The sequence below is a fragment of the Eptesicus fuscus genome, chromosome 20, assembly GCF_027574615.1.
Source record: "Eptesicus fuscus isolate TK198812 chromosome 20, DD_ASM_mEF_20220401, whole genome shotgun sequence".
In the NCBI taxonomy this organism is placed as follows: Eukaryota; Metazoa; Chordata; class Mammalia; order Chiroptera; family Vespertilionidae; genus Eptesicus; species Eptesicus fuscus.
In genome coordinates, this window is record NC_072492.1 from 18361937 (window position 1) to 18381233 (window position 19297).

Sequence of the window (19297 nt, forward strand, 5' to 3'; positions counted from 1 at the left end):
CCGCGGGCGTCCTCGCGAGGCAACGGCGGCGGCGGGGGGCGGCGCGGAGAGGCCCCCACCCGCCCGGAGAGGGAGAGGGAGAGGGAGCGGGCTCTCGCGGCGCGGACTCGCGCCTTGTCTCCCACACCCCCGCACACAAAGACGCCGCTTGGCTGCGGGAGCAGGCTCCCGTAGCGGGCGCGGGGGCGCACAGGGCGCGGGGCCCCGGGGACGCCGCCGCCGCCGCCGCCGGGACGCGCGCCCACAGCCCCCGGCTTCCCGCAGCCGCATAGCCCGGCCCTCTGCCGGAGCGGCTGGCGAGGGATGCGGGGATGCAGGGGAGGAGGGAGGGGGACCTGGGTGCTCCAGACAAGGCTTGTTACAGCTCGGCCCCGCGGCATTGTGGGACTTGTAGTCCACCTTGTGGAACTGGGGGTGGCGAGTGGCCGGGGAGTGTCCCGCACTGTCTCCCCCTCATCCCATGAAAGCGAGGGGAAGGAGCCAGGCCTGGCCGAAACGCAGGCAGCGTCCTGACGCCAGGTGGGCTGGGACGCAACCCCACCCACTGGCATTTTGCCTTTTTTTTTTTTTTTTTTTTTTTTTGCCTTTTGATGGGGAGAGAAGGGGCTCAGGCCTCGCTTCAGCATTGGGGGGCGTGGGAAGGTGTGTCCTTCAGGATTGAGTTTGGATCCCAGTGAGAAAGGATCCAGATTCCCTGAAGAGTGACTGGTTGGGACTCCCGAAAAGGTAAGGGGCTTTGGTACCAACAGTCGTTGGAGCAGCCAGGGGTCTGGCGCCTGAATTATTATATAGGAGTCTTCCCTGCCCTTTTATAAAATTAAACTCCATGCTGCACACTTGACATTGGAAAGAGAATGTCCAGTCAGACTGCGAGGACAGCCCCCCTTCCCCCATACACTGTCCTCTGCAAGGACCAGAGTGGGGCTGGGCAGAGAAAGCAGCAGGTGGCAGCTCCCCACCTCCACCCCTGTGTGGTCCCCTCAGGAGAGAAAGTGACTGATTCCAGAGAAGGTCACCTTCCTAAATAAGCCCAGGGCGGAGCGGTCCTGCCAGAAGGGCCCTGCAGATGCTGTGGTAACAGTGGGTTTGGCCTCTGTGGCCACCTATCGCAAGGGCGGGAAGAACCTAGAGGCTTGGTCCAGTCCCTGGAGGGCAGAGGGACTGGGATGTTAGAGACCTGAGTTAGAATTCCTCCTTACCAATTGCCTGACCTTAAGCAAACTGCTTAAATAGTCTGGTTTCTCAGACCGCTCACCTCTAAAATAAGACTGGAAACGACCTCCTGGGGTGAGCTAAAGAGAGTATCTGCCCTGGAAACGGCGCATCCCTCTCCCAACCAGGCGGACTGAGACAGGTGGCCGGGACCAGGCGTAATGCCTTGGTGAGGGAGGCCACCTGAGAACCAGACGGGAATAAGGAATTCCACACCAGCCCTACTTAGAACAATCCAAGAAGTGTTCCTGTGGGAGGTGCTAGCGAAAGCTTGCAAACTCTCCGCGCCTCTCTCAGGTCACTTTGCGTGGTCTTCTCTCCTACCTCCTCCACACCCTGCGGTGCCAGGCCCGGGAGGGCGGGGAAGGATGAGGGAGGAGTGGACAGCCTCGCCCCTTCCTCCAGCCTGGGAGCAGCCAGCTGGTGTCTCTGGCAGCCGGGGACCACGGCCCAACTCTACCACGAGGGGTCAGCAGAGTGTCGTGGCTGCAGCCTGAGTTGAGGAGGGGGCTGGAGAGGGGGAGGGACCGCTAGGAGTGGCCGGGGGAATGCCTGTACGTTTCCTTATTAAATTCTTTTTAGAACCTTGTGTGTGATTTCTCTTTAACTGTTCTTCTTCCTGAGGTGACGACATCTCCAAAAGGAAATCCTGAAACCTTTTCACCCCTAGCCCCAGGCCCAGGGCTGTGTCGGGGCTGGGGGCTTCCGGAACAAAGTTTGGAGAGTGGATCCGCGCCTGGGCCACTCCCAGGTAGTCCTGGGCCAACCTGGTGAATCAGACATTTTCCCCTGAAAAATCTTCGAAGAGGGAGCTCAGCCTGGATTGGGGCTGGGGTAGGGTGGCGCTATCCCCCGGGGCATCCGACTCTCTTTCTGCTAAGGCAGCCATCTACATAGACTAAGCCCAGGTCGCCTTTCCTCCAGCCTGCGCGCTCCGGCTGCCACGTGCTCGAGACGCGCCCACGTAGCAAAGAAACAAAGACAACCAAACCGATGGAGCTGCCAGCAGCCGCCTCGGCATTTAATAAATGAAATTCCACAGCCGGGGGTCGGCCGGTTGAAGGGACGGCCGTCGTCGGTGGTGGGCTGTGGGCCGGTTTGGGCGGCCAGGCTGCTGCTTCCATTGCCTGGGCTGGGGTCACCAAGCCCATGGGCTGACTTCTGGGTGAGGGTGCGGCACTGGATGGCAGGTGGTGTTCCATCCCCCACCGCTAACCCTCGAGGTATCCTTGCTTACAGAAACCCCGCCAGCCAGCCGCTGACTGTGGCGTAAAAGGAGGCCTGCAAGAATTTTTTTTTAAAGGTGTGATTATAAAAATACCCCGTGGATCGCTATTTCAAACAAACTTGTCAATCTGCGCTGCAGCAAAAGGCGATGGGGGCAGCTTTGCATGTATTTCGGGTGGTGTGACTCATGAGCATTACTTTGTCTCCCCGAGGGAAGCAGCCTGTCCACCCACAAGTCACTGCAGCTCTGGCACCGCTGGGATAAAATGGACCAACTCTGTATCCCTGCGCAAGGACTCCCCCCACCCCTCACCCTGGTTACTGAGCAGGATTCCCTGCCGCTTGGGAACTCTCCCTTAATCGTGTCACTGCTGACTGACCCCCAGGCCTGGTCTTGGGCACCCTAGACCCCCTCCCCACAAGCAGAATGCTCTGGCCTTTTGCTGCTGCAGGGATGGGGGCTGGGTGCACGCGAGGCGCACGTGTTTGGGGGAGCATGCTCAGTGCACCGGTTCACCCACGTGCAGTCTGGCCTCTGCTCCCTGTCCCCCCAACCCTCCGCCCCACCATGTCTCCGTGTGAAGTCCAGGAAGAAAGGCTGCCACAAAACTAGGTCCCTATGTGTTATATGCACACACCCTGGACATACACACCTCTGGTGGCCCGGAAACATTGTGGGTGCACACAAGTCGGATGACAAGTAGGTATCACTGCACACCGGCACAGTGGTCACTCATCAGGAGGCCTTTCAAAACCGCCCAGATTCTTTACTTTTTAGAGGCAAGCCCTGAGGAAGGATAGATGCAGCCTTAGCCCGAAGGTTAGGGCGGACACTGCTGGGCCTCTTTGGCATCTGGGCGTCCATGTTGTTGGCGGTGTGCACTGTCAGCAAGTGTGACCACACACACACCTAGACACACAGATGTGGACACCTGGGAGACCAGGACGGACGCACACCTCACGCCAACCAGAGAGAAGCGGGTACCCCAAGCCACAGCCCCTAACAGGAAGGAGAGCCTAGGCCTCCAGCTCCTTACTGGTGTCTCTGATTCCCAGGGGCCACTGTCCTAGGGCCCGAACTCCGGGCCCACCCCCACCTCGAAAGCGAAGGGGGTGGGCTGACTCACACCGCCTTCGGGCCGGAGATACGCCGGGGGTGGGGCCTCGGCCGCAGGCGAGATCGCCTGCCCCAGCCCGGCGGCGTCCGCGGTCCCTTTAAGCGCCCCCGCCCCTGCCCGCCCGCGCTCTCGGCTTCCTTTCTCCGGGAGGCGCGGCCAGCAGGCCGGTCGGCGGGGCGGGTGTGCGGGCTGCCCCTCCCCCGGTAGGCAGGGCCTGCGCCGCTTCCTGCAGGAGCGGCCGGGAGCCGCGCAAGGGGCGGAGAGAGCGAGCGGCGAGCGGCGGCGGGGCGGCGCGGGGCGGAGGGCGCCCGAGGGCGAGCGGGCAGGCGGGCACGGCGGGTTCCGGGCCAGCCCAGGGGCGGTCGGTTGGCTGGGCGCGCGGAGCCTAGCCGGGGCCTTGCCGGAGCCGGGACGGGCAGCAGGGCCGCCGCCGCCGCCGCCGCGGGGCCGCCGCCCGCGCCCCCCACGCTGGCCCAGAGGGCTGCGGCCGCGTCGCCGCTGAGGATGTCCCGGAAGGGGCCGCGGGCGGAGGTGTGTGCGGACTGCAGCGCCCCGGGTAAGCAGGCCTGGCGGGGGCGGGACCGCGCGCCGAGGCCGCCGGGCGGGCGCCTGGGCCTGGCGGGAGCGCCGTGCGGGGCCGGAGGGCGGGGTGGGGCCGGGGGCTGCGGCGTGGGGCTGGGGGCTGCGGCCTCCGGCCTCGGCCCCCGCCCGGGCCACTGCGGAGCCTCGTCCTTGGCAGGAGGGCCGGCTGGGGGGCCCCGGTTCCCTCGCGCCCGCGGACGAGCGAGGAAGGACATTCTCGGCGCCGCCTCCCACCCCTCAGTCTGAGGGAGGCGGGCGGCTAGCTGCCCCCCGCCCCCATCTCAGTATCCGAACGGAAGCGCCAGCCTGGGGTGGCCGAGGGCTGTGGCGGAGGCCGGCCAGGTTTAGGGGGTGGGGGCGAATGTGGTTTTGTGCCGGCTCGGTGCCACCCCCGCGTCTTGCACCTGCTGCTCGCATGGTCTGCTGGCCTGCTGGGGTGGCGGAGGGCAAGGGGCAGAGAGCTGGGCAGATGGGCCGGGGGGAGGGGGAGCTTGGATACGGTTTCCTCGGGAGCAGATGAGGGGGTGGCTACTCCTAGAACTCCCTGCCCCTGGCTCCCCAGGCTGGGGCTCCTTGCAGGCCTGGTGTACAGGGCCAGCGTGAGCCTGAGCATCTTCCTCGGAGGCACCCCCCAGGCCACCTGGTGACGGGGACCACCTAGACTCGGCTTTCCTTGTGCCTCAGCCAGGCCCGCTTGGGAAAGTGAGCTTGGCATCGCCCCAATTTGGGCAGTTACCCCTCCTGGTGCCCTAGCCCAGTCTGACCAGAAATGGGTAGGGAGTCGTGCTGAGGGTTCTAGATTCCCCAGGAGCCCCCTGGTCCCTGGCCTGCCTCTTGGCTGTGCTTACCATGGCGTTTCCCCTCTTCCCAGCAGTCAGCTCCAGGCTGATGCCAACCCCCTGACCTGCTGAGGAAGTGAGGAGCAGTGACCCCCCCCCCCCCCCCCCCCCGCAGGCTGCTCCCTTCTGATGTGGGAGGACACTGCCAGTGAAGGGGCTCAGCAGTTGGCGGGGTGGGGGAGGCCCTGGCCTTGTCCATCCTCTCTTTAGAAAAGGAACTATCTCCCTGGGCAGGCTCAGGGGGTCTGTGAACTCTAGGGGGACTGGGGACAGACCAGGTGTGAGAGCGTGGGGTGCTGTTTTGTGGGCCCATAACTCCCAGACATTCTTTGGACAGCCCCAGGACCCCAACAGGTGGAGACTCACAGATGCTCTGGTGGCTCCAACCTGGAGTGTTTGGGAACTGGGCGCTGGCAAAGGCATGGCACTCTGTGGTTGGTTATGACCCTGAGGCCTCCTCTCAGGGCACGCCACGATCTAGCGGGCTCCGAGGAAGCCGTCTGGGGTTGTGTGTGCTGACCTCTAATTAGCTGGAAACGGTGATCCCCTGCCCCAGCCCCGGGGATCGAGGGGGGAAGAGGAGAGCTTGCCTTCTATATGTCTGCCCCCAGGCGGTTGTGCCGCTCTGCTGGGTGGGAGTAGCATGCACAGCAGACACCCTTTCAGGGGGGCCTGGGTTTTAGGGTTGCCTTTGCTTCCAGCTTACTCTGTGACCCCATGGCAAGACCTTCCTCCCTCTGTCCCCAGTTTCCTCACCTGTAAGGCAAAGAAGTTGGAGTAGAAATGATTTTTGGCGAGTGTCCCATCTCCACATCTGTGGTCCTGATTCTGGGTTTGAGGGATGTAGAGCAGCATCAGCAAGGCAGTTGTCTTTCTTCCATTCCACTTGCCTGTTTGGCTGCGGTCTCTGGATGCCCATTGGGCCCGGGGGAGGAGGGTGTGTATCTGAGGTGTTTGTACTGCCCAACTCTTATCCCCATCCTTGTTCCACAGAGGCGTTTGTGCCCCGGGGCCCTCGTTCCCCTTGAGTAGGTCAGGGAGAGGCAAATGGTGAGAAGGTGAGGGTGATGAGGTGGGCCGGGTGATGACACAGTCTTATCACCCCACCCCAGCACCTAGCAAGGTGTCTGGCACAGAGCAGCACTCCCCGGGTGTGTGGATGCTTGTCGGGACCCCTGCTGGCTACTTGGGTCGGCTCCAGGCCCCGCTGTATGCTGCGGGGAATGGCGCTCTCCGTCTGGGAACTACGCTCAGCCCAAGTGAAAGGCTTGAGAGTAGGCAGCTGTCTGGAGCTCAGACCCAGAGCCACCCCTGCCTGGTGTGCGCCTCCTCCCCAGAGTCATAGGCTTCCCTCGCAGTGGTAGGAACCCTGCAGTCGCAGCCCTAGGAATGGGGGGTGGGGTGGTTATGGAGGTAAAAGGTGAGATGCAGCCTGACCCCAAAGGCCCCTCCCTGTCCTCCCTCCGCTCCCAGGCGTGGGTACGCAGGGCATAAGTGTGAGTATGTTGTGAGGCAGCTGGGCATGCTGCTATGGCTGCTGGTCAGGCACCATCTGTGCCCCTGCCTGCCTTGGGAGTCCAAGAGAGGGGCTGGGGTCCGGGAACCTGCAGAATGTGTGTCTCCCCATCCTCCCCCTGCCACACAGTTCTGGCCCAGCTCTCAGGGGCTTGTTCCTCACCCTGCGGGCCTCCATTGCAGCCCCTGGCACAGGAGCGGAGCTACGGGCACCTTGGATGAGCAAGGCGGGCCACCAGCTAGGGCCATTTGGGAACCTGCAGGCTCATGTGTCTCCTCATAATACAGATTATTGTGGGGTGGGTGAGTGGTGGGCTTTCTTCCTCTCTCGTTGAGATAGAACTTAGGAATGGCAAACTGCACGCACCTTTCTGTTTGGCCTGATGGGTTTGTACGTGGGTGTATAGCTGTGGCTGTCACCCCAATCCAGAGGTAGAGCATTCCCATCACTCTGCAGGGTTTTCTTGTGCCTCTGCCCAGTCAGTGTCCCCCAAAGGTAACTGCCGTTCTGACCTCCATTTCTGAAGATGGCTCTTGCCTGCTTTCAGCATGGCGGCTTCTCTCTCTTCCCTAGTGAGGATCTGGTCCCTAGCTCAGGAGAGGCTAGCCTTTATAGCAGGCCTACTGGCCCAGAGGCCACTAATGGCTTTAAGTGGCGGCCTGAATTTATCTTAGGAGAAACCTCCGTGGGATTGGCACTGGTTAATATTACCTCAGGACCCCTCCTGCCACTTGGCCACATTTATCAGACCCCCACCCTGACGGGAGGCAGGCGCCCAGCAGGAGGATTGGCAGATACCACGTTGGTCACCACATCCCCTGGCCCTTCCATTCCCTGTCTCTCTTCTGCCCCAAGTTTGGTCCAGGGAACCTCATTGGGACAAGAGTCCCTTTAACCTTAAACTTCAATAGCCATTGGCTTTGAGGAACCCTTCCTGGCCCTTCTGCTTAGCAACTGGCCTAGGTGAGGCTTGGGGGCTCTTGCTTGGGTGTGTCCAATGTCCCCTGGGCATAAGGAACAGGGAGTGGGGTGAGGGTGGGCTTTCTCACCTGTCAATAGAACTGAACCGGCACCAGTGGGCCCCAGACCCGGACAGTGTCCCCTGCCCACCCTTCCTATTTCAGGTCACTGTGGACATGGATGGGGAGGAGAGGGAGGACCCCTCTCCCAGCCTAGGAGAGTGGCAAGCAGAGTCTTGGACCACATTCCCCAGATCCTGGTGTGTTGGTCACTGCCGTATTCAGGGACTTGCCGTGTCTGTTCTGGCCAGTCCTCCTAGGCTGGGCTTCTCTGGTAGGGCGGTCCATTTGTGATCCTGGCCTGGGCGGCTCCCCACTTACAGGAAACCCCACCATTTCAACAAGAGGAATTTAGGCTGCGTCATTTCCAGCTTCCTGCCTGGGCTGCCGGTGATGGCTGGAAGGCAGACCCCTGACCCAGTGGTGTTTGGGAGTGGGGGAGGGAGCTTTTCATACCTGGAGCGTCTCACTACTTGGGTGAAGCCAACACTCAAGTGTGCCTTAGGGCTGCCCGTCTTGGCACAGATGGTGGGTCCTTCCTCTTGGGCCCCTGGAATTAGCTCCCCAAGAAGGCGTATAGTGTGCACCTTGTGTTTTCCTGTTGCCCTGTTTTGGGGAGGTGGGGGGTCCCTGACCCAAAAAGCTGAGCCCCCTCTGTCCCTTCCTGTTCCCGTGCTATGAGGGGCTCCTTGCTGTGGGCAGAGCTCATCGCACCCTGACTCAGAGTCTCCTTGCGATTCTCCTGGGGACTTGGCTAGAAGTCCTTTCGGGGAAGGGTCTGAGAATCACCTTCTGGCTGGAGAGGCCCTCGTTACCCCTGAGCACCATGGGGCAAGGCAGGGAGCCAGCCTCCCTCCCCGGGACAGGGCTTCCTGAGACAGGGTGGGGGCCCGGGCAGAGCACAGTGTCCTGGGAGACAGGCTCCCTGCCCCCACTCTCCAGTGGCACACAATGGCTGCTTTCTCCCCCGTGACCTTTCCACAGCCTGAGCTGTATGCAGCTGTCCCCTCCCCCTCTCCCAGGGGCCTGGGAGGGGTGGCATCTCCCCTGCCCTTGAGAGGGACCCCAGGAGCTCCCACCCTGTCCTGGCCCCCTTCTTATTTCCAAAGTTCACTTCTCAAGTTGTGGAGAGAGGTTCCCAGAGCCCCCTTGTCCCCTGGGGGGCTGTCCCCTTCAGGACAGAGGCACAGGGACCGCAGCGGCTCTGGACATGGCACGGTCTCTGGCATCTAAGTGCCTGGTGCATATCCCAGCAGTCCCACTCCCTCGCTGTGTGACCTTGTTCACGTGCGCTGAGCTCTCTTGAGGCACTATTGCCTCAATGCTAAGGCAGGGGTAGCCTTCCCTACCCTGCCTGACAGTTGTGAGAGGCATCATGCATACAGCACCCAGTGGGGCACAGTGGGTGCTCAGTCAGCGTTAGTTCCTCTGCTCTCCCCATCCCCCTTAAGAGGGATTCCATCAGTGATGGTGACAGGAGGCTCAGCACGCAAAGGCCTCTTGCCTTGGCAGGATAAGGGCAGAGTCAGGTGTCCCTGGGGGTTGCGATGGGTACGGTGGGTGGGCCATTGGCTCCAACAGAAGTCTGGGTGCAGGAGAGATGTGGCACTGACCCAGACACAGGAGGAGCGCCTAGGGATGAGTGGTGTGGAAACATCGGGGTTCCGTCCGCTAGGGGATCCCTGCTTCCCTGGGGAAGGGCTAGGGTAGCAGTCTTGTTCCCTGGGGAAGGCTGTGGGAACGATAGTGGTGACTGCAGGACAGGAAGCAATGCCCGCGGAGTAGGCCCTGGGGACCGCACCTTCCCAGAGCGCCAAACGTGTCGGAAAGGGCTCGGCTGTGTCCGTCGCCAGCTGCCAGCCTGTGTGGAAATCCCTCTCACTGCCTTAGCTCAGCTTCCTCATCAGTCGCCTGTGCCTCCTGATGTCCCAGTTTCTAGACCTCTGAGGGACCAAGTGAGTGAATGTGCGGATACTAAGCACAGTGCTGGCCCAGAGCAGGTGCTCAGGGGGTCTTGCCTGCATCTGGCTGTGGCTGACCCTGGCTTCCACCCGGCAGACCCTGGCTGGGCCTCCATCAGCAGGGGTGTGCTGGTGTGTGACGAGTGCTGCAGTGTGCACCGGAGCCTGGGACGCCACATTTCCATTGTCAAGCACCTTCGCCACAGCGCCTGGCCTCCCACGCTGCTGCAGGTACGGTGCTGGCCCGCCGTCCTCCGTCCCACAGTGTGTGCTGATCGAAGGCACGTTTCCCTCTTCCTAACACACACACCTGCCTGGACTCAGTAGCTCCCAGGGGGCAGCACCTGCCTGGGGAAGACCCTAACCCAAACCCAAACCCATCCACTCAGCTGAGAGAGGAGGCATCCAGGACTGGAGTCAGACAGACCTGGGCTCTCACCTCTGCTCTGCCACTTACTAGCTCGGCCATGTAGCACTGAGCAGGTCAATTAACCTCTCAGCCTTGGCATGCTGGTCATGTGACCTGGAGTTCTAAACAGGACCCACATCCTTGGGTGGCCTGACGGGATAGAGGTGCAGCAGTGAACAGGCACCCAGTAGGCCCTTTGGTACTTTTGCAGCCACACTGGCTGTGGCCGGTGCCCAGTGCCCAGCACTCAGTGGGCTCTCACTTGGCATCTCCTCCCCGCAGATGGTGCACACGCTCGCCAGCAACGGGGCCAACTCCATCTGGGAGCATTCCCTGCTGGACCCTGCACAAGTGCAGAGCGGCCGGCGCAAAGCCAACCCCCAAGACAAAGTCCAGTGAGTCGGGTTGGAGGGGTGGTGGCAGGGGCTGGGTGGTCTGGGACATGGGCCTGGGAGGTGGCCAGGTAACTAGCTTCTCTCGCTCTGCTCCCCATTTCCTCCTATGTGCCCCGTGCAGCCCCATCAAGTCAGAGTTCATCAGGGCCAAGTACCAGATGCTGGCATTTGTGCACAAGCTTCCCTGCCGGGATGACGACGGGGTCACCGCCAAAGACCTCAGCAAGGTTGGAGGGGCCCCACGATGGACGGGCGGGCCTCTCCTCACCCATAACGCCCTGAAGGCTTCTCCTTAGTCACCCCTCAGCCCTAGGCCCCAAGGCAGCGAGGTCAGGCAAGAACCGCGGGCATGTGGAGCAAGGAACTTGCTTGGTTAGGCTGCATGTGGTCAGAGCCCCTTAACTCCCAGGTGGACACACAAGGCTAAAATTCCCCAACTGCCACCCAAAAGCCAGGAAAACTTGGGGTAGTTCCTTAGCCTCTCAGAGCCTCAGTTTTCTCATCTATAAAATGGGGAAAGAACAGCATCGTCTCATATATAATGTCTGTTCCAAGCAGAGCGCACAGCAGGTGGTAGATAGTGACTGACAACAGCTACTATTAATTGGTGTTAACTCCTAGTGGGAAGCCTTCTGTCCCCCAGACAACTGAACTTCAGCTGGGCCCTTGGAGTCCCAGGTTTTTCCAGTACCAGGTGCAGCTTGAGGGAGGAGGGGCTCACACACTGTTGCATGCTCCCGCTCCTTGCAGCAACTGCATTCAAGCGTGCGGACAGGCAACTTGGAGACATGTCTACGCCTGCTGTCCCTGGGTGCCCAGGCCAACTTCTTCCACCCGGAGAAGGGCACCACGCCTCTGCACGTGGCTGCCAAGGCCGGGCAGACGCTGCAGGCCGAGCTTCTTGTCGTGTATGGGGCTGATCCTGGCTCTCCTGACGTTAATGGCCGAACACCCATTGACTATGCCAGGTGAGGGTTGGCTGAAGGGTGGGGCTTGGGTGGGTGGGGGGAGTGGGCTGCCGCTGCAGGCTGAGCCATGCCCCCTCCCCACAGGCAGGCGGGGCACCATGAGCTGGCAGAAAGGCTAGTCGAGTGCCAATATGAGCTCACTGACCGGTTGGCCTTCTACCTCTGTGGACGAAAGCCTGGTGAGCAGAGTGCGGGCAGGCCTGGCTGGGCCAGGCAGGTGGGACCCAGACACACCTCAGCAGCAGGTGCCATGGTGACAGAGCCGGCTGGGGAACAGCGTTGCTAAGCAACTGGCTCCTGTGAAATTGCTGCAGGCTCTGGGCTGCAGCACATTGGGGTAGGGAGGGGGGGTGGGCATAACTTCCAGCCAGCTCCCAGGCTTTCCCCTGACACTTCTGGGTGCCTGTCCCTGCTCATGGCAGTGAGGTGGGCTTCCAGCTACTCAGGCCGCTCAGCACCCAGTGACTTGGCATTTTTATTTTTGTTCAGATCACAAGAATGGGCATTATATCATCCCACAGATGGCCGATAGGTAAGTGCCCACCTCGTGTCCTGTCCCAGAGGCTGTTAGAAGCCATGTTGGTGCCTGATCCCCAGAGCCCCCACCCCTCCAGCGCCCCAGACTTTAGGGGCCTGGGACCCCTCCACATTCCCCACCCCACTCCTCCAGGGGCTAGAAGCACAAACATTTCATAGTCCAGTCCTTACTCCCTAACTCTGGGCCCCAGGGCGGATAAGTGTCAACTTAGCGCATGGCCAGCGTAACCTGAGCCCCCTTCTGTGAAAAACATAGTGCTTGACTACAGTCAGCACCCCCAAGAGCAGTGGGTCACCGGGTTCTATTCCCCGTGACACTGACCCCACTGAAATCTTAGATAAACCTCTGCTCTTCGGTGAAAAGGTGGTGGGCTCCAGGGACCTGAGTAACTGGCCAGCCCTGTGTGGTGTGTTCATAAATTGGGCAGGGGCTGGAGGGCAGGGCATGGCACAATCCAGGTGTTTCTGCCTCTGATCGGAGAGGCCCCAGGTGCCCAGGCTGGGAGGTACCGCGTCCAATCCTTACCCAGCTCACAAGATGGATGCTGGCGCCACCTGGTGGCTGCCTCTGATGGCCATCTTTATGCCCCGCTGTGCCTGCTGGCTTGGATCCGCAGAGGAGGCTCCCTCCTCCAAAGAGCAGTGTGGGCAGATGGGGACTGTCAGGTCTGGGCACCTTGGATTCCTGAACCCAGACCTCCTCTGTTCTGAAATACGGAGACTCCCCCTACTTCTTTGGTCTGATTCTGCCTGGTGTGTGCGCCTGCGTGGCAGGGGGTGTTGTAAACACATATGGGCATGAACTCAATGAAATGCTAACCGAGCACCTTCGCAGTGCCAGCTGCTGTTCTTGGCACTGAGACACAGAGGTGGCTCCGACATCATCCCTGCCTTTAAGGAGCTTGCAGTCGAGAAAGGGAGGCAGCCCAGTCAGACAGTTGTAGTTCAGTGTGGGACGTACAGCCAGGGAGACGGAGGCATAGACGTTAGGAATGCTATGCCAGGAACTGCAAGCAGATGGTGAGCCTGCAGCATATGTGAGAGGCCGGGAATCCCAGGAGCAAGACTGGAATAGAGACGGAGTGGCCAGTCCTGTGAGTCCTGAGAAAAGCTGTGACCCTCCCGAGAGCGGAGAGGTTCCAGCATGGGGGTGTGTGGAGCCAGCTCTGCTGCTTTCCTGGCTGTGTGACCTCAAGCAGGCTGCTTAACCTCTCAGAGCCTCGGTTATCTTACCTGGAAATGAGGGCAGCTGTACCTATCTTTGTGGGCTGTTGAGAGGATTAAATAAGATAATGCATGCAAAGCATTTAGCATATTTTTTAAATGAGCTTTTTGTTGACGTATGCCATTCTATACCTGTTATTACTGGGATGTTTTTACGGCCAGGAATAGTGCCGCCAGGTGCGTCAAAAAGATCACCCTGGGTGCTGGGTAGAAGAGTTTTGTAGGGGCGAGAGTGGGAGGGGGGAGATGGATTAATAAACTACAGCAAAGCCCAGGCAGGAGGCAATGATGGCAGAACCTGGGGAAAGTCGGGCCGCGGCGTGAGGCTGAGGGAGGTTTCAGGGGACTCCCAGGAGCTGACGTTGGTGCCGGGTGAGTGGGTCACCGAGAGGAGGAGCGAGCCAGTCGGGGGGGCAGGCTGGGGGGAGAGGTCAGTTCTGTACATTCTGAGTGTGGCGTGTGCACAGAGATGAGTCTGAGCTTGACGTGGGAAGGCGTGTGCTCCTTCTGCTGGGTAATTGCTGCCTCTGTCCTGTTCTTCCCTCTGCTGCCTTCCTCTGGACTTAGATCTCGGCAAAAGTGCATGTCTCAGAGGTATCTGGTGTCTGCCACGGGAGCAGGCTCTGGAGGTTGGGTGGGGCAGGGTGGCTCTGGTTGTGTGGCATCTGGGGTCTTGTCTCCCTGGGGTCTCTGCATGTTTGTGGGGGGTCATTGGCAAGGGTCTGGCCACGTCTTATGTCTGGTCTCTCCCTTCTTCCCCATTCTCGGCTCCCTCCTTGTCCACAGCCTGGACCTGTCTGAGTTGGCCAAAGCTGCCAAGAAGAAGCTGCAGGCGGTGAGTCTGCTCCCATTCCTAACCCCCCCCCCCAACCCCCGCCCCTCTGATCGCTCCCCCTTCCTCTGACCTGGTGTCCTTTTCCAAGTCTTTGAGCTGCTCCCACTCCAGCCTCCCGTCTCCTCTTTGCTACTTCCCCACCCCTTGTCTTTGACCCTGGCCCTGCCTTGCAAAGGCTCCCAGGGCCCTGGCTCCACCTCTGACCTACACTGGCAGTAGCTGGCCCAGTCTGGCCTCCCTGTTGCCCTCTCCCACCTCGGAGCCTTGCAGACAGACCCCCAACCCCCGTTTCCAGTTCTGAGACTGTGGGGCTGGGTGGCATAAGGGACACAAGTGGTTGACCACATCTTACGAGGCCTGGTGAGCTGGCCCTGTCGGCACCGCGGGCCCGTGGATCTGACCAAGCCTGTGACCCGCTCTGTGCCTCCAGCTCAGCAACCGGCTTTTTGAGGAACTTGCCATGGATGTGTATGATGAGGTGGATCGAAGAGAAAATGACGCTGGTGAGCTGGGAGGGTACTGGGGGCTTGGGGCAGATGGGACAGAGGAACTACCCACTGGGGAAGGCTAGGACCTGGTGTGGCTCTCGGGAACTTTGATGGAAACTAGGAAGGGGTGCCTGGGGTTGGTCTGCTCGGCAGGCCGGTATACAAGCCTCTGCCAGCTCTGAGCCCGCCTGGGCAGCTTCCCAGCTGGGCAGGGTGCTGAGCTGGAGGCAGCCAGCCTGCTCCTCCTACCCCGCCACCCCCCCCCCCCCTGGGGCTCATCTCTGCTCTAGCTGCCTCCCACTTTGGCCCTCTCCCCAGTCCTGCTCCGCCCCCTGCACCCCGCTCCCCGCCCCCCGCCCCATCACTCCTTCCTAGCCACAGCCAGATTCCAGCCCAAACTCGGCTGGGCCTGGCGAGAGGGAGTGGCCTCGTTCTGTGTCAGTCGCCCGCTGGCCTTGCCCAGTGCCTGTCGGAAGACCACCCCCGTTTTGATCACCAAGCTCTGTGGGCCTGGGGAGGAGCTAGGAAAGCTGTGCTCAGCGCTCTCCCCCACCCAGCCCATGGGCCTGGCCACCCTGGACAGTCTGCTCCCCGCTCCTCCCCCACAGTATGGCTGGCTACCCAAAACCACAGCACCCTGGTGACGGAGCGCAGTGCTGTGCCCTTCCTGCCCGTTAACCCTGAATACTCAGCCACACGGAATCAGGTAAGGAGGCTTGGTGGGGGCCTGGGGCTCTTTCTTCCCTTCCAGGGGTCGCCAGCTCTGTGGGCCTGCCTTCCTCACCGGCTATTGTCTGGGCCGGGCCTGGGCCTGGGCCTGGGCCTGGGCCTGCTCGTCCCCACCCCCGCCCACGGCCTCCCCTGGCCCGGCTGGCACTGCGGCTTGGGCGTGGGGAAGGAGCTGCTCTTTTGAGCACTTGGTGAGCAGCTTTGGGGAGGTGGGCTCCAGCCTCCTCCTGAGAGCTCCCCTCGGCACCCTGAATCTGTGCCATCCCTCACCCCCTGCCCTGGCCAAGTGAGCCGGCTGGGATGTTTTAGCTGGGGTTAAAGCTGATAGCTGATAGCAGCGGCCCCGTCATGCCAGCCTGGCCCTTTCTGCCTCACAGGGGCGACAGAAGCTGGCCCGCTTTAATGCCCGAGAGTTTGCCACCTTGATCATCGACATTCTCAGCGAGGCCAAGCGGAGACAGCAGGGCAAGAGCCTGAGCAGCCCCACAGGTGGGGAGGGCGAGGTGGATGTGGGGGACGGGCACTGCCCCAGGATAGTCTCTTTCATGGCTCCCTTTCGGGGTTGCATGATAAGACGGGTTGTGTGGCTGAGCCCTGAGTGACAGGCCTGTGCCCTCAGACAACCTCGAGCTGTCGGTGCGGAGCCAGAGTGACCTCGACGACCAGCACGACTACGACAGCGTGGCCTCGGACGAGGACACCGACCAGGAACCTCTGCGCAGCGCCGGTGCCACGCGGAACAACCGTGCTCGGGTCTGAGCGCAGCCCCTCCCAGCCCCTCCCCGGCCCCCATCAGGGCCCAGCTCCATCCTCTTGTTGCCTAGGGCCTCGGGGACGAGTGGGCTGGTCACAGCTTGGAGAGCAGCCCTCCGTCCCTGTCCCTGGCGGCTGACCGGCTTCTGTCTCGCCTCGCAGAGCATGGATTCCTCAGACCTGTCTGATGGGGCCGTGACGCTGCAGGAGTACCTGGAGCTAAAGAAGGCCCTGGCTACCTCCGAGGCAAAGGTGCAGCAGCTCATGAAGGTCAACAGTAGCTTGAGTGACGAGCTCCGGAGGCTGCAGAGGGAGGTAAGGGCGTGGGGCTTCCAGTGGGGGGTGGGGGTGCTGCCTGCACCCTCTGGAGCTTCTGACACCCCTCCACCCCCAGATCCACAAGCTGCAGGCGGAGAACTTGCAGATCCGGCAGCCGCCTGGGCCGGTGCCCACGCCCCCCCTCCCCAGCGAGCGAGCAGAACACTCATCCATGGGGCCTGGTGGGAGTGCCCACCGTAGAGACCGCCAGGCCTTCTCCATGTATGAACCGGGCTCGGCCCTGAAGCCCTTTGGGGGCCCACCTGGGGACGAGCTCGCCACCCGGCTGCAGCCTTTCCACAGCACTGTGAGTTGCCGGCTCAAGGTGGTGGGGAAACAGGGCTGAGTCCGCCACGGGGCCCTCCGTGACCCTACTGTGCTCACCCCCAGGAGCTGGAGGATGACGCCATCTATTCCGTGCACGTCCCGGCCAGCCTTTACCGGGTAAGCAGGGCCCGGGGCAAGTGGGTCCGTTTCTGCAATAGGTTCTGAGGCCCAGTGGGTGCCAGGCTTTGTGCTGGAGGCTGGGCACAGGCTGACGAGACATAACGGTTCCCACCCTCCATGCGGAGAAGCTGGAAGGTGGGCCACAGGGAGGAGAGACTGACTCGAGCCCTCCTGGGTTTTAGATCCGGAAGGGGGTCTCGGCCTCAGCTGTGCCCTTCACTCCCCCCTCCCCACTGCTGTCCTGCTCCCAGGAAGGAAGCCGCCACACGGTAACGTCTCCTCCCTGTGCCTAAGGGACGGCTGCGTGGGAGGGGTGACGGGCGGGGTGGGGCTGTGTGGGCGTGAACGTCTCATCGGCTGTCTTGTCCTGCGTCCTTCAGAGCAAACTTTCCCGCCACGGCAGCGGTGCCGACAGCGACTATGAAAACACGCAAAGTGGGGACACCCTGCTTGGGTGAGGCGCCCCGGAAGAGGGAGGTCAGGTGGGCCCTGGAGTGGCTGAGGGCACAGGCCAGAGGCCTCATGGCTAGAAGGTGTCTCTCTGTCCCCGCGCCCAGACTGGAAGGGAAGCGGTTTCTGGAGCTGGGCAAGGAGGAGGACTTGCACCCCGAGCTGGAAAGCCTGGATGGAGACCTGGACCCCGGGCTTCCCAGCACAGAGGACGTCATCCTGAAGACGGAGCAGGTCACCAAGAACATTCAGGAATTGTTGCGGGCTGCCCAGGAATTCAAGCATGACAGGTATGGGGTGGGGCACCAGCTCCTCTGGCCTGTGGGTGTTGCAGAGGGCGAGAGGGGCCAGTGTTCCACTGTCCCTGGCAACCTTCCCCGAGAGCCCACTAATGCATACCCTCCCCCACAGCTTTGTGCCCTGTTCAGAGAAGATCCATTTGGCTGTGACTGAGATGGCCTCTCTCTTCCCAAAGGTACGGGGCCAGAGAGAGGAGGACTGGGAGGGCTCGGCGGCTGGGGGGGGGGGGCAGGTGTGGACACCCCGGGCCCCGATCAGTACTCACAGCTTCAAGTCCGAGGCCTCCCTCCCTCCAGAGACCAGCCCTGGAGCCCGTGCGCAGCTCTCTGCGGCTGCTCAACGCCAGCGCCTACCGGCTGCAGAGTGAGTGCCGGAAGACGGTGCCTCCAGAGCCGGGCGCCCCTGTGGACTTCCAGCTGCTGACTCAGCAGGTGATCCAGTGCGCCTACGACATTGCCAAGGCTGCCAAGCAGCTGGTCACCATCACCACCCGGGAGAAGAAGCAGTGACCACTCTCCCTACACCCTCACCTACACCCTGGGACCTCACTGGCCACGGGAGATGGGCCGCTCCAGACACTAATCCCCACCCCAACAGAGCCGCTGGCGCCAAGTGCCCTTAGTGCTGCCACTCTCCCCTGGCAGCCAGGCATCCTGGTGCCCGCCCCCCTCACACCCCCAAGGACGGGGAGGTGGGGTGGCAGGAGCTTCTGTCCCCCACATTCCATGCACCTCCCCCTGTACATAGCGTCCCCTCCCCTTCCAGCGTCAGGGGCCTGTGAGGCATCACTCCCAGCCCCTGCCCTCCAGGGCGCCCTCGGCAAAGGGTCTGGTGGGGACACTCCAGGCGGGCGGCTCCCCTTACATGCATCCCACCCCCATGAGCCAGTTCAGCCCTATCGGGGGCTGAGTGGGGGCACCCCTCCTTTGTACATAGTCTCTGTGGATGTCCCCATCCTGTAGCCACCAGCCCCCATGCTGCTCTCCTTCAATGCCAAACGGCCCCAACCTGTGTCCCGGGGTCCCCAGCAGCAAACACTGGAAAATCTTTTTCTTCTTTTCTCTCTCTCCACCCCTTAATTTTAACATCGTGGTAACTAAGTGTCCCTGCGTGTGAGTGGATGGGGCGGCAGTGCCGTTCCAGAGGCCTGGTCCATATGGAGTTTGTGAGGGTGAGGGGACCAGAGCAGCAGGGCCAGTGTGGGGGGTCAGCCCCCCTCTCACCCATCCTGGGGCCAGGGACTGCCAACTGGGGTCCTGCCCACTGCCTCCCCTCATCACTCCCACCACTCGTACCCCTTCTCTATAAACTTAAATGGAAACCACTCCCCTCCATCTGCCCTCCCCCTCCCTGTGGAGGGGGAGTGTGCTGGCTGGGGCAGAGAACTGAGCACCTGAGCCTGGGGCTGGCTCCCCGGGGTCCCTGACTCAGCCGAGGCCCCTCCCTATAACCTCTGAGAGGCTAGCACCTGTGCCTGCCGTGTCTGGGTACCTGGAACCTGGGCTGCAGCCTGGGAAGGCTGGAGGCAGATGGCAGCGCCCACCAGCTCTTCTCCCATCCTGCCTCTGCCCCAGGGGGCCAGGCTCTCCCTGTATGGTGGTGGGTGGGCTGCTGTCAAGATGTGTATCATGTACATTTGTATCAAAAATAAATAAGTGATCATGTGCTGTTTCTGATGCTTAGAGAATTGAGGGGAGGGGTCTGGGGAGGTGGCAGACATGAAAGGGAGAAAGATGTATGTGTCAGGAGGATGAAGCAAATGAATCCAGCTCCTCACTGAGGGAGGGAAGCCTCCTGCTGTCTGAGAAATAAGGTGCAGTAAGTACCACCACCATTCCCCCCTCACAGTGGTGGGAGGGGTTCCCTCACTCCTAAAACCCCGCCTCTAAGGCCCAGTTGGCAGTCCCCAATTGATTTTACAAACTCCCTCACAACCTAAACGGCCCAGGACAGTGTCACGGGTGGCAGCG

The 19297-nt window shown here is 61.6% G+C and overlaps 1 protein-coding gene and 1 long non-coding RNA gene across 3 annotated transcripts; one reads left to right on the top strand and one right to left on the bottom strand.

Annotated features, from left to right (window-relative positions):
* Nucleotides 1-2212: 2212 nt before the first annotated feature.
* Nucleotides 2213-3692, bottom strand: LOC129147343 (uncharacterized). 2 transcript variants are annotated; one of them, XR_008554718.1, is made up of 2 exons: nt 3477-3692; nt 2213-2493 (listed from the first exon to the last, which is right to left on the bottom strand). It is a non-coding gene; the product is annotated as an uncharacterized LOC129147343 (long non-coding RNA). The 2 variants fall into 2 exon arrangements; XR_008554717.1 differs by lacking the exon at nt 3477-3692 and adding an exon at nt 3093-3468.
* Nucleotides 3693-3826: 134 nt separating this feature from the next.
* On the top strand, nt 3827-18998 carry GIT1 (GIT ArfGAP 1). Its single transcript, XM_054709111.1, has 20 exons — nt 3827-4113; nt 9572-9705; nt 10166-10278; nt 10400-10505; nt 11029-11246; nt 11331-11425; nt 11736-11778; nt 13794-13842; nt 14273-14345; nt 14939-15036; nt 15437-15548; nt 15679-15812; nt 15975-16127; nt 16207-16437; nt 16521-16574; nt 16760-16846; nt 16958-17031; nt 17135-17317; nt 17439-17502; nt 17624-18998. Exons 1-20 carry the CDS (start codon nt 4062-4064, stop codon nt 17834-17836), a joined length of 2286 nt encoding a protein of 761 aa, XP_054565086.1. The 5' UTR covers nt 3827-4061; the 3' UTR covers nt 17837-18998.
* Nucleotides 18999-19297: the final 299 nt, after the last annotated feature.